The sequence below is a fragment of the Trachinotus anak genome, unplaced genomic scaffold (assembly GCF_046630095.1).
Source record: "Trachinotus anak isolate AG129_WGS33_773 ecotype Australia unplaced genomic scaffold, CSIRO_AGI_Tana_v1 ptg000012l, whole genome shotgun sequence".
Taxonomy (NCBI): domain Eukaryota; kingdom Metazoa; phylum Chordata; class Actinopteri; order Carangiformes; family Carangidae; genus Trachinotus; species Trachinotus anak.
This window is the reverse complement of record NW_027273863.1, coordinates 9,769,228-9,783,649: the sequence shown is the minus strand read 5'-3', so window position 1 is coordinate 9,783,649 and position 14,422 is coordinate 9,769,228. Positions and strand designations below refer to the sequence as shown.

General features: G+C 40.6%; 1 protein-coding gene across 1 annotated transcript; it reads left to right on the top strand.

Annotated features, from left to right (window-relative positions):
* Positions 1–4,330: 4,330 nt before the first annotated feature.
* On the top strand, positions 4,331–14,132 carry pif1 (PIF1 5'-to-3' DNA helicase homolog (S. cerevisiae)). The gene is made up of 13 exons (XM_071491595.1): positions 4,331–4,437; positions 4,689–5,247; positions 5,433–5,556; positions 5,825–5,950; positions 6,738–6,891; positions 8,377–8,491; positions 9,019–9,125; positions 9,364–9,503; positions 9,963–10,069; positions 10,203–10,290; positions 11,282–11,427; positions 13,300–13,491; positions 13,812–14,132. The coding sequence occupies exons 2-13, from the start codon at positions 4,699–4,701 to the stop codon at positions 13,857–13,859; spliced, it is 1,896 nt and encodes a 631-aa protein (XP_071347696.1). The 5' UTR covers positions 4,331–4,437; positions 4,689–4,698; the 3' UTR covers positions 13,860–14,132.
* The last annotated feature ends 290 nt before the right edge of the window (positions 14,133–14,422 follow it).

Sequence of the window (14,422 nt, the reverse complement as noted above, 5' to 3'; positions counted from 1 at the left end):
TACAGCGTGGGCATTAAACTAGAACCAGTGAGAAGCCAAGCTGCTGCTGCTCTTTCCCACCTTAGACTGCATATTAAAGAGGAACATGTAATTGGCTGCCGGGCTTGGAAGAGGCTCTGCACCCACAGGTAGCAGTGAAGACATTATTCAGCTGGCATGTTTGTGTGGATGGATGGGTGAACGGTACGGTGGATGTGCCCTTTACTTTGACAGCATACAAGAAAGGTCTGCAGCTCTGTTACTGTACAGAAACACATCATGACAAAGGCTCTGCAACAGGCAAGAAGAGAAGCAAAGGAGGAAGAAAAATGAAAACTGAGACAGAAATGATGCCAAATGTTCCTCTCAGCATTCAGCAATTTTGCCCTTTGTGTTTGTGTTCAGGTGCCAGAGGTAGACCTTCATTAGCTTGTGTCAGATGTGCCAGCAGTGTAATCAAATATACAACGTAGGAAACAGCTCTTTTTCAGCCGCAGTATTATGTGAAAATTATGTCAAGTGCACAACATACAACAACCACAATACTCAATATAAAAATCTCACATTTGTCTTATGAGTCTTTGTTATTTGCTTCATAATTTGTTATCAACACATTTTTCACAGGACATCAGTGAGGTCACTGTTGGATTGTGGGAGGTGAAAGGCACCAATATTCACCCTTTGTCCAGCTAATAATGAGACTAAGTTCAGGTGAAAGTTGCAAATCGTGTCCTCCTGTGCCATCTCGATATATAAGAACCAGCACACACACTCAGCTTTAATGAAAATGTGCTCTAATGCATCTTACTGCTGAGGAAAATTGGCTCTGTGAGCTCAAAATGCATTTAACAGAACACTCTGCACTACTTACAGCTTTTAAATATTGCCTTTTTGGATGTATCTTTCCATTTTCACGTAATGCTCGGAAATCACTGTTGCTGCTGTTCAGTTTTTTGTTTGTCTGGAATACAGAGTATTAAAAGTTGTTGTGGTTTCGACAGAACCATGTGATGTGCTGTGCTCATTTTCACCACATGTGCCAGAATATCTGCAGTAACATCAGAGGCCAGTGTTTACTATAAATGTACCACAAGTACAGATCCTACAAGCACAGTCAACTTAAAACCCCCATGCTGGAATCCTCAGCCCGCAGGGGAACAAGCCACTAGAGGTTACTATTCAAATATTAACCAACTGAACTGATACAGCCTGACGCAGAGTGTGTTGTCCTCCATAACAGGAATGTTCTTTCCTCGTGAATAATCCCCAAGATGGAAACTTGTCATTGCTTTAAAAATCTCCTCTCGTTCCACTGGGCACATTTTTTATCTACTGGAAGTTTTATTATCAAGGTTGAAGGTCTGCCTTTGAAGAGCACTGATTAACATTTCGCCTGCAGTGAGATCATCACAGTTATTTCAATGGGCATAATCACATTTGAATATAGAGAATATGTTGGATCCAGCACTTTTAATATTAAAATGGAAGCACATAGACTCCATCTAGTAATGCTAGGTAATGACCCCAGAATAAGTCTATATAACTTTACTATATTTCACGTGTGTTGAGGCTGTGTGTCTGTCAGCCTGAGTTTTTCAGACGCCTAGTGACCAAAAATTAATCTGTGCAGTTTCATTTTCTTTTCTAAAGTGCTGTAATACTGTCATTGTATCTGACAACATCCATCTATCACTGCATCTCCATTGGATCATTTTTGTTTGGTATTTTGCTTCAGGGCACAAGAACAGAATGTGATTTGTGATGTATTTTTTCTAGTAACAAGTAGCCTTTGAATCCAACTCCTGGTCTTGCTAAGACAAAATATCTGCCTCCTGGTTGGTGAAAACATAACCAGTCACTGACTGCACAAAATAAAAACATCACTTTTCAAATTTTTGAGATATGTTTAAAGGATGAAATATTTCTTTAACCACACATTAGAGTGAGTTGCATAGCATAAATTGTACTTGAATGTTTTGAATTTGGCAAACAGACAGAACATGCAATGTTTCACAATTTTTAATCCACATAAAAAAGACTTGAAACTTACAGTACTGCTCTATGTTATTTCAATGGTATTTTTGAATTTGTGTTACACAAAGTAGCAAAATACTTTGCCTCACAGGTAGGGATGAGATTTGAGGAATTGCAGCTGCAAGCATGGGAACATTTTCTATTTCTCTCTCTCCACATGCCTGCTGCTGCAGCACCTACCAGTTAACGTGTGTGACAGGCTCAGGAAGTGAAGTCTAATGAGGAAATGACCCAGGAAGCCCAAAGTGTGGAATATTAATGTCAGCTTGACTTGTGATGTGTACTGTAAGGCACAATTTTCAGTACAAGATGTTTGCCTACGCCAAGGCTCTTATAAATGTCAAGGCAATGGTAATATTTTAAAATGCATAAAAGTTCTGGGTAGATCATGATCATGTTTTGCCTTATTGGCTGTATTACCTCCTCATCACCTTTTGGGTTCCTGAGACATTTACTAGATCCCAGCTGATGATTAGTCTGTATGTGAGACTGATTTCAGACACCCACTGATCAAACACCCACACGCTGCCTGTCACAGTTCATTGCCCCCAGGCTTAAACATCAGGGTATTAGTCACTTTAGAATTTACTGTGTTTGGTCAACCTTATCTAATGACAGCTGCTCGACTGGGAGTACGCTCTCCCCGCTCCTCGGGTTCTGGGAAGCATCATATGGTCTACAGAAAGTTCGGTAACATGAAAATGATAGATGGTTTGTTGCAAAGTGGGATGCATATGTGTTTGTGTGTGTGCGTGTGTGTGTGTGTGTGTGTGTGTGTGTGTGTGTGCATTATTAAACAATAATGAGGAGATGATTATGAGTCATTACAAGGTGTTTATATGAAGCTGTGCAGCATAGGAGAAATCCCTTGTTGATATTGAATTGTTTGTTTATTGTTTTGTTTGACAACATAACCTCCATCACTAATATTCATGTGCACAACTGAAAGGGCACATAAGAACTATAGACCTCAGACTTGAAAAGACAAAAATATTCAAGTCAAGTTTTGATTGAGTAAAATTTAAAAACAATCATCACTCTTTTGGTGCAGAGTTTAGCTGGAGTGAGAAAATTAAGAAAATGAATAAGGTGGAGAGTTGAACAGTTTCTTTCCTTAACATTCAGCATTTTTTGATGATTTACTGCAGCTGCACCAGCACCAGCACCAGTTATTGATGATCCCAGAGTTGGTTTGTTTTCAGTGATGGGAAGTTACTAACTACAAATTTAACTACAAATTTACTGAAGTACTGTATTTAAGTACAATTTTTAGGTACTTGTGCTTTTATAAAGCTAACAGTCCTGTTAGCTTTCTACAGGTGCTTCACTGAATCCATCATCACCTACAACATAACAGCCTGTTAACAGTAACATCCACCTCAAGCCTCTCAACAAAATCATCTGGAGCAAGAACCACTGAGCAGCATCTACAGCAGACAGACTAAGATTAAAGGACTACAAATAGTTTCAGATACCACACACACACTACACAACCAGTACAGACATCTACCTTCAGGCCGCAGATATAAGTCAGACTCATTAATAGCCTGGGGCTTGACCTCAATGACCCCACTCACCTACTACTACTTATCTACTTCAATTGCACTTACTATTTTACACTGTTTTAGACTAGCTAAGCTGTACTTGTTTGTTGTCTACAGTGTTTTGTTTTGTTTTGTTTTGTGTTTTTTTTGTTTTTGTTTTTTTTATTGACAATTTGTTGTGTTGCACTGACACTTTTACACACATGAAGTTCCTATTGGATATCCATCCATCCATCCATCCATTATCTATACCGCTTTCCTAATGGATAAACAAAAGTTATTTTGCGTTTGAGTTGAGGTGAGTTGACTTTAATTATGTATGTAACTTTGATGCCGCTTTATACTACCACCAGAATTTCAGAGGGAGATATTGTAGTTTTTAATCCATTACATTTGTTTGATCTCTCTAATTATTCAGATTATTAACACAAAATATAATAAACAAATAAGTTAGGATTTATTATTATAGGCTACTAATACATAATTAATAATAACTTACTTATAATCATTTAAGCCTCTATTGAATTTAAAGTCAGAATTATAGACACAAGCTATGAATGACTGTATATGCGCACACGGAGCTTAGCACCGTTTCTGCTGAGTAAACTTTGCAGCCACTTCCGGATAGCCGATGTGTACTTCTCACAGATATGACGTCGTCAGTCATAAGCTATTCGATTGGTCAGGAAGATGCGGGGGCGGGGGGGGGGGGGGGGGGCATCGCTTCTCGTCTCTCATTGGGTGCTTTATTAAATCTCCTCCCTCTGATTGGCCAGGAGCGTCGCACTGCCATTGGCTGAAATACACGCACGACAATTTGAAAATCGGTTGTTTCGCGTTCAGAGACTGAGCAGCTGCACAGACAGAGGAGGACGCGCAGGTAAGAACCGGATTAAACTGTTGTCTGCAACCACGTTTAAGGTCTCAGATCATGGGGTCAAGTTCAAATGTCACATTGTGATGTAGCGACACCACGATGTGCGATGTTTGTGTTGTTTAAATGAGGCACAGCTGCGGTCACCTTCTTACATTGTTTCAGTACAGTTTGTCAGCAACATGCACGATTGTCTGACACCACCTGGGCAAACTGCTGTTAGTTCATTCATTAATATTTACTCTCATATTTGGCAGAGCTGCCACGATGTTCGCCGGAGAGGACGGAGCCCAGCTGCAGTGCTGTGTGACGGTGGAGCAGCTCAACGCCTCCGGCCAGGCCGCCCGGAGGCAGGTCATCCGGAGAGCCTCTGTGCTTCTGGGCCGGAATGAGTTCCAGGAGATTATCCTCCGGGTCCACGACGGGAAAGTCCCGCAAAGTTACCATCTGAGAGAATTCAAACTTTTCAGCAAGTTCGCCAGAGATGGTAAATGCACCGTCAAACTGCTCCCTGAAAACATCCAGGTGCTCATCTCCAACTGCCCCCCTGACCAGCTGAGCCTCTTCCTCAAAACCCTGAGCATCAAACACCAGGCCTGGCGGAGCAGCAAGCCCCTGAGCGGCAGAGAGAAGCTCAAAGCCGGTCTGCCCCGCAGCTTCGAGGCCATCAGCCCCCTGCAGCAAAAGGACATCCAGAAGGTCAATGAGCTGAGAAGTAAAGCGGCTCCCAAAGGGCTGGCAGACCGCACCAATAACATGACTGCAGCAAAAACAGGACAGGTCAAGAGGTCAAGGAGCGACAGCAACTTTAGCCCAGTGAGTTCAACACACAAGCCCTGAATATCAACACGTTGATAGTTCTGACAGTTTCTGTCTTGGACCAATAATATATTTTAATTCTCTCCTATCCTGCATATCCACTTTTAATGCAACACCCTGTCTCAATGACATATGTTGCACTTGAAAATGATGTGTCACCACCTTTGTGTTTACTGTTTAAGGTGAAGACAAACCCGAGTAAGAAGCCCATCCTGTCTCTACCATCACGTAAACTGAATAAAGAACAGGCTGCTGTTCTCAGTGCAGTGCTGAGCGGCAAGAACGTCTTCTTCACTGGAAGTGCCGGTAAGTATCTGACAGTCAGCTGACATTTTCATAACAAGATGTCTAAAAGAGATGCTCTGCGATCCAACATATTTGACTGATGTTGTCATGTGGTTACAAGCTGTTGTTTTTTGTCTTCAAGTCATATTAACATTTTCTCAAAGCCAGCCTGGTGTCAATCTGCTTTCATGACACATCTATAGTGTTTTCCCACTAGAAGTAAGCACACACACACTGTTGCGTTTGTGTGAAACTGTCAGTCCTAAGCTCATTTGACTTTGTTTTTCAGGTACTGGAAAGTCTTTCTTACTCAAGAGAATCATAGGATCCCTTCCTCCAAAGAGCACCTTTGCCACAGCCAGTACAGGAGTGGCTGCATGTCACATTGGAGGCACAACACTACACAGCTTTGCAGGTCAGTGATTGTGCCTCTGTAGCAATCACATAGATTTCACACAAGTGCATCTGTTTATATAGCACATAATTGGTGGTTGGGGATGTGCAGAGGTTATTTTTTCCCAGTCTTAGTGAAGATTGTCCACATAATTGGTCAGTTTGCTGGTTTCAACAACAGCCATTCTAAAATTCGGCTGCGTGGAGGAGCACATAGATGTTACTTTGTTGTTCTAATAAAAATAAAATAAAGCCAGACAGACTCTCTCTCCGTAGAGCTGCAACTAACAGTTGTTCTCATCTTCTGAATTCATCTTCTGATTATTTTCAGGATGAAGCTTTTAGTTCTCAATTTGATTGTTTTAACCGACCAACAGCCCAAAGCCCAAAGATATTTATTTTACAGTGACACAAAGCAGAGAAAAGCAGCAAATCACAGACTTGAAGAAATGGAAACAGTAAATGCTTTTGGATTGTCTTTGAAATGTGAATGAAGCTATTATTTCTGATGATGAGCTGAAGTGTTTCAGAAAGATACAAAGACTAAGGTCTTTTAATCATTTTTTTTCCTATTTCTTTTGTGCTTCTTTTTTTAAGACAGAGCTGCAGCCTTTGACTGTTACAATGTCTGTGTGATGGCGTATTTCAGATTATGAATCTTTAATATAATGGAGGAGGAGGTGGTGTTGGATGTCTTTCCAGATTATTTTTGATTAAATCTCAATATACAGGAGAGGGTTTGAATTGAGGATTTGCATTTGTTTCCGCTCTGACCATCTGTCTTTCCACTGTCCCCGTGCTCTTTCCAGGTGTTGGCTCGGGCTCTGCCCCACTGGAGCAGTGTATCGAGCTGGCTCAGAGGCCCGGGGTGCTGCAGCACTGGACTAGCTGTCGACACCTTATCATTGATGAGATCTCCATGGTGGAGGCCCAGTTCTTTGACAAGCTTGAGTCGGTTGCCAGGTGAGGTGAGATTGAAGGCTGTACATTCTGACCAAGTTTAGTATCAATATAAAATCAAAACACACATACTTTATTATATTATGTCATAATATAGGTTCAGTTGGGTAGAACTCTTGCTTGTGTGTTTGGGTTTAGCCACTGTGTGTCTTTAATTTTATTATGGCTTAAGGGCAATAATGCTTCCTCCGTGGCTGCAGCTGTTAAATAAAATTTTGAGACTTACAGTAGTAGTAAAATTTATTTATTTAATAATTCATGGCACAATACACAAATTATACAATCAAATGTTTGTCACTGGTGATTAATATGATTTAATTTATCAAAGTTATTTCAGAGAGCCGATGTCGGGTAAACACCTACTCATTGATAATTCATAAAATGATTTAAAAGTCAGTACTTTGAGAGGGTAAATAAAGTTTTATTTAAATAATCGTTGAAAAGTTCAATAGGAAACTTGAAAGTTCCATCTAAATTTTTAATGTCTGTGATAACTAACGCATACTTTTGATGATGCAGTGTTACAGGATGTGTTTCCAAACACACCTTGGGGACACTTGAGATTTCACACTTTCAAAGACTCATATCTCCTCCTGAATATCTCACAAGGCGTTGCTCAGAGGTTTCCTGACATGGTTAGACCTCCAGCAGATAGAACTTAAACGTCACAGCAACAGTGTTGGTAGTAATTTCAATTACATTTTTGTATTACAGTTTAGTTTTAATCCTGGGTTTCAGCAGCACTCTGGTGTGTGTGTGGTGCTGTACTGACCACACACTGTGTACTGTATGTACTGTACTGTATGTATAATAAGTCAAACTGTGGCTGCACCTCTTTCCCTGAGCTGCTAATAATGTTTTTTATATTATTAGAAGTAGGAACAAAGCCTGTTTGGAATAAATACAGGACCTGAACACTTGGTATCAGCTTTGAGAGCCACTGTGGCTAAGAACTAAGACGCATAGGAGAGTTGATCAAAAACATGTCTTCATGTTTTGGATGGACCTGCATAAATGGACCAAACCAACAGGTTAAGGTTTTGAGAATAGAGTATTTCAGAGTCACAGCTACAGTATATGGTAAAAGCATTTTTTTTAAACTACCTCATGAACTGAGTTGAACTGAATACCCTGTGTGTGCTGCATAACATTGAAATATTATGCATGGAAACAAACATGTGGATCGCCTCTTGCAGAAGTCCTGATGTAGCAGGGACAGTGATGTAGACTTGCATAAAGTTGGATCTCTTGCTGCAGAGATTTGGTAGAAGTTAAGTTGATTAGATGATCAACAGAAAATTAATCTACAACTATTTTGGTAACTGAAGTCTTTTCATTAGTTGAAGCATATCAGTTGTGGTGATTTGCAGATTTCCTTTTGTCTTATGTCAGATTAAATTGAATATTTTTGGGTTTTAGACTGTTTGTAAGGGGGAAAAGGCGATGTAAAGACATTTTGATGTACAACTTCTCGCTGCACTCCTGTAGGTCGGTGAGGAGGTCTCCTGAGCCGTTTGGAGGCATCCAGCTGATCGTATGTGGCGACTTTCTTCAGCTGCCTCCGGTTTCTAAAGGAAAGGAGAAGGCTAGCTTCTGCTTCCAGGTCAGATCATCACGGGACTTGATGCGTCCTCTGTGTTTGCCATTTTGTTAGTAATACTGTGTGTCAGTAAGATGATGGGTGATGAGGGTGATTTGGTCATTTATACTGAAATACTAGGAAATTGTAAGAACTCTACAATCAATACAACTACCTCAGAGGAAATCCAGGTTGTTTTTTTTTTTTTTTTTAGACACTTATAAAGAAACTGTCAACTATGTGATGTGTACTTGGTTAATGGGACTTCTAATATTTTGTATACTCCACTGAAGTAAATGAAACAAAACTGGATATAAAACGTTCATTGGGATTGTAGATGTGTTCCTATTTATCTGTTATTCCGGTTTTTATGCCTAGAGGTTGGTCTGAGTACATATGAGTCAAAACTGTACTGAGTCATTTAGACTACCCGTGTCGGTATTGCTGCCATGAGTTCAGATCAGTTTCAAATTCTCTCTGCAAACTCTTCCTGAAGAGCATTAATGGATGTTATTGGGGAAAAAATCCCTTTCTTCTCTATGGACCTTCAGGCAAGGAGTTGGCGTAAAGTCATCCAGGTCAACATGGAGCTAACAGAAGTACGAAGGCAAACAGACCAGTCTTTCATCTCCCTGCTGCAGGCAGTGAGGGTGGGCAGGTAAAATAAAGGGCACTGTCCATTTTTCAGCTAATGTGATCACAGGACACACATTTCTTAAAAGCTTTATACCGAATGTGCAGAATAATGCATTGTCCATTTGTACATAAATTGTAAATTATGCAGTTAAAGCTTTTACAGACAGAGCAGGTCATTTTTTTACTCTACATAACATTTGTGCTCTGCTGCAGAAATGGCTATGAAAAGAAAAGGTTCTGTCTTAATTAACACCATTCAGGGTGACAGAGGAAGTCACCGCTAAGCTGATGGAAAGTGCCTACCATCAGATCGAGAGGGACGGTATTCTTGCAACCAGGCTGTGCACGCACAAGGATGATGTGGAGCTCACAAACGAAAACAAACTCCAGCAGCTGCCAGGTCTGAATTATATTCAGTTATATAATTTTTTTTTTTTTTTTCCAACTTGGAACAGGTGTTACTTAGTTTGACGTGAAACCAAGTGAAAATTGACTGAACTGTTGCCCATCCCTTGAGTCATGTGTGACAACCTTGTTGAAAACTGTTCTCCTCTCAAGGTGTTTTCAGTCTCAGTTGGACGCCATTTGTTTTCAGACTCCTGTTATTTCCTGTTCTGGATTACTTTTGTTAGCCCTAACTGCAGCAGGAAACTCAGGGCAGTGTGTTTGAGTGAGGCAGCAGTTTCAATTTTTTTCTTAAGACAATTTTTTTTTTTTTGGGCAGTCAGGCCAAACTAACAATATTTGTCGCAATTGTTTTTGACTGTTTTCACTTTTCTTGTTTGTGGTTTCATAGTTGGATAGTTTTAGGTTATTATTGTTATCATCCATCTGTTTAATAAACCTCCCTGTCCCTCAGGTTCAGTGCGAGTGTTTGAGGCAGCCGACAGTGACCCGGCCCTGGTGAAGACTATAGACGCTCACAGCCCCGTCAGTAGACTGATCCAACTCAAAGTGGGAGCTCAGGTATGACTGTAGAGTGAAATTCCATAATCTCTGCACTTACTGCAGTTTGGCTTCCAATATTGCACTTCTGATGCGAGTTTCACGCTGCGCTCAGTTTGAGTGGAGACACGCTCTGATAATTTGTACCTTTTAGGTCATGCTGACAAAGAACCTGGATGTTGCTCGAGGTCTGGTGAACGGAGCGCGAGGGGTTGTTGTAGCTTTTGAGCCTGGAAAACATGGTAGGTATTTGATTGTTTGTTTGACTAACTTGAAACATATTTGTTTACATATCGAGTTTGGCAAGAGATGTGCAGTGGATTACGTAAAGGAATGGCTTGATGCTTATTCACCTTCCCGCCAAGAGTTGGATGAGAAACTTGATACCAGTCTCACGACTTTACAGAACATATGAAGCTTGGGCCCGCGGGACGGTTAGCTTAGCATAAAGACTGGATACAGGTGGGAGGAGCTAGCCTAGCTCTGTCCAAAGTTAACAAATCTGTCTACCAGTAACTCTAGAAGTTACTGACAATATCATTTGTTTAATCAATATACATTCAATGACTGAGCAGTTTCTCTCCTATTTTCATGCTAAGCTATCTCTTTATGCTAAGCTATCTCCCATTTCAAGCTTCATGTGGCCTGTACAGCTGTACTGCTGTGTCTTTTTTTTGATTACTTGTCAAACAGTGTCCATTGCTGTGACACTATCTTTTTTTGTTAATGAAGTTTAGCTGTTTGTAGGAGGTGCTCAAATACAGGAGTCATGTTTGTTCAACTACCCATTTCTTATGTTCACTTTAAAACATGTACTCTGTGGGTAACTGCTGTTACAAGATGGCAGAATTGTTGTCAACAGCTCTTGCTTTTAACCATGACCTTATTCACTCCAAAGTCGCACCCAAACCCGCATCAGAAAATTACTCTCTAGCTATCAGTCTTAATGCCAGAAAATTACCTGCCACAAAATTACTCCCATAAAATAGCTCTCCATCTGTCTAAATGTTAATTTCTGTTCAGCAGTTACAATTCAGAGCTGCACTGGCGCTGTCACCTTCCATTAACACAAAATACATCACTGGGGGATTTTTAATTGTAATTAAATAAATAATTAAACATGTAACTTGCCTGTTTTGTTGTTCAATAGGCAGGTCAGGCCTAAACAAAGAATGGCAAATTACTTTAGTGGTGGTAACTTTGTTTTACTGACTCACTCCTTGTCTTGCCCAGGACTGCCACGTGTGCGTTTCCTATGCGGCGTTACAGAGGTGCTGAAGCCAGAGCGCTGGGTGTTTAAGTCCGGTGGTGGGATCCATCTGAGTCGACAGCAGCTGCCGCTCAAACTGGCCTGGGCCATCTCCATCCACAAGAGCCAGGTGAGTACAGGTGCAGTCACAGCCATACAGCGAGTTAGATACAACTTGTGCACAAATATCGAAGAGAAAAATGCAGATGACCTTACTTTCTTAAGTGATGCCGTGGGGCACCAGTGTTTTGTGTGCGTGTCTCTTGAATGGATGACTCGCTTGATGAATGGCTGCTTTAATTTAATTGGCCTGAAACTAATTTATTTTTCTGTTAGTACTGTGTTTGCAGCCGCTTCCAGACAGCTAAAAATGGCTTGAGTACAGTGTCTGAGTTGGGCTTCAAGTGCAATCAGTCTTGTCCACATTATCAGTGGGAGAGCGGGAAATGAGTGATGTCAGAATGTAGACTGTGTTCAGATGAAAATAATCTGCTCTTCTCCTGACAAATGTACTATTGTGTTTTCAAAGACTGACAAATTGATTTATCTCTGACAGCAGCACAGTAGTGAGAACAGAAAACACACAAGCATTAAGTTACGGTATTTTTTTAGCCATGTTGTGTGTGGTGTGGAAATGTCTGTTGGTCCAGCGATCCACCACTTTTGAACAACTATTGGGGGGACTATTATAGGAACTGTGTACAAACATTAATGATTTCCACTATTAATTTAATGGATGGCCTGCATCTTACAGTGCACACATCTCTCCACAACAGTTTTGTCCAGACTCCTGTCGAGCACAGACTCAGGCTTTTTAACCAGCTTAACATGCTGCTGTCCCAGCAGACTGCAGCATAAAAAAAAAAAAGGACACTCAACCACTGACAAAACACGTGCAGCATTTCACTGCATATGTCAAAGGACCTGAGCTTCCTGAGGAAAAAGAGCAGGCTCTGCCCCTTCCTGTAGATAGCATCCGTGTTCAAGGACCAGTCCAGTTTACTGTCCAGGTGCACACTTCAGTGTCCTTCCCTCGAACTTTGACTGGCTGAAGGGTGGGCCTAGACCTGCGAAAGTCAGTGACCATCTCCATGGTTTTGGAGGATGAACCAGTTTCCTGATAATTCCAGCAGGAGGCTGGAACTATTTAATGTATGATCAGCAAATTTGGCCATATAATCAAAACGTCCCTAATTCAACCCCTCACTGTCACCTCTCTTTGTGCTATAAGATAAAGAAAAGAAAATACTACCAGAAGGAAAAAAGGTTCCTGGAAATAGTTTTAAAATTTTACAGAAACTGAACAAATAGCAGTAATGCTATTTGATATTGAAATTGCTATAGAGGCCTGGTCAGATACCCAGTATAATTGTTACCCGCAAATGAGCTGTAACTGTGTCATCACCACTTAGCTGCCTCACCAGCAGCTCCCACAGCAAACTCCTATATCCTGACCTCAGACTAGAAATTGGTTATAGAGGGGAAACAGGGCCCTCTGGGTAATTGAGTTCATTGGTTATGACCAGTGTGTCACCAGTGTTTGATCTGCAGCAGAGGAGCTGAGGCACAGGGACATAAAAAAGGAAATCCCACACCTGCATCCTTTCAGAGGAAATGAGTGGACATAAAAGAATAGAGGAGAATACCGGGGGATGGAGATATTGGCCATGTGGCTATGAATCTTGAAACTGAGTTGTGCAAAATGGTTCAATCTTATGTTTGATGTACAGTTGGTGAGTGGTTTTAACCTCAAACTCACACATGCAAGTAGCTTAATGTGCTACCTGCATGACACAGTGCTAAAGCAGATTTTTGATTTACTAATGAGGTTTGAATAAATCCAAGAGTCAGGGGTTCCTATGTAATGTTAAATACTCCGGTCCATCCAGAAAGGCAGGCTGCAACTTGAACTACAAAATGCCATTGAATTCTGTGTCGTATGATGGTTTTCATATGTTGGTTCGTTGTGGCCTGTAAACATCTCTTCTGTCATTACTTTTAGGGAATGACACTGGACTGTGTGGAAATCTCTCTGGCACGTGTGTTTGAGAGCGGCCAGGCTTATGTGGCCTTGTCTCGGGCTCGGAGCCTGGAGGGCCTCAGGGTCATGGATTTTGACCCCTGTGTGGTGCGTTCAGATCCAGATGTTCTCCTCTTCTACAAGAAACTAAGGAAGGAGAGGCTGCTCATGCAGGTTAGTACAGTAGCTCAACTTTTTTTTTTTTTTTTTTTTTTTTTTTTTTACCTAATCTGTATATAGGCAGATAATATTAATAAAGGCAATTAGATTCTTGTACCCAACTGCAGAAATCACATTTGTGTTTAGAGTGCATTGAATACAACACATGATTCTTGTATTCCTGTAGAGTCACAAGAATAACACAAAAACACAATCAAGACATAATCTCCATATTACATTTTGCAGCAGTCACGTTATATGGAAACTGCAGAAATCCTTTAGGGCCCACTATTATTTATTATTCAGTCTTGTAAAATAACTTTCTCTGTCTTCAGGCCTCCATGGATGATTTTGTTGGGAACAACAAAGAAAACTCTTGGTGAGAAGCAGAAGGCTGTCATCTGTAATGTTATGCACTGTGTGCATGAGTTTTGTCATTCTTCTGGTGATAATATGGTTTTATAAAATGTCTGTACTCACAGACATCTACCTTCACCATCTATCCCAGGATTCCTGTTTTGAACTTGAGGTCACACTGCCACCATGTGTTCATTACTGTAACTTTTGTTGTTTGAGAGCTTATTTTTATGATGCCTTGATTTTTTAATTTATCATGATTCTTAGCCTGTATTCAAATAAAATTTTAGTCAACATAATTTTATTTGGACTAATCTTTTTATTATTGCCTTAGGTTTTAGCTCATGGAAAAGTAAGATTGAAACACAAAGCACGTAGGTGTACCTTAAGAGTTTTATTTGCTTTACAGGGCTTGGAAATGGAAAATATGATCAGATGCACCTGATATGATATTGGGATGTACAAGCACTACTTCATATCATATCACCAAACCCTTTTTTTTCCCTCAAAGAAACATTAAAATCAGCCTTCACTGATTTGGAAGCTTGGTAAAGTGAATATACAGTCAGTCACCTCCTTAGCACAGATG

Coding starts and splice junctions, on each gene's coding strand:
- pif1 (XM_071491595.1), top strand. CDS start 4,699: ATGTTCGCCGGAGAGGACGGAGCCCAGCTGCAGTGCTGTGTGACGGTG. Junction 6,892..8,376: donor AAGCTTGAGTCGGTTGCCAG/GTGAGGTGAGAT, acceptor GCACTCCTGTAG/GTCGGTGAGGAGGTCTCCTG. Junction 9,504..9,962: donor CAAACTCCAGCAGCTGCCAG/GTCTGAATTATA, acceptor CCTGTCCCTCAG/GTTCAGTGCGAGTGTTTGAG.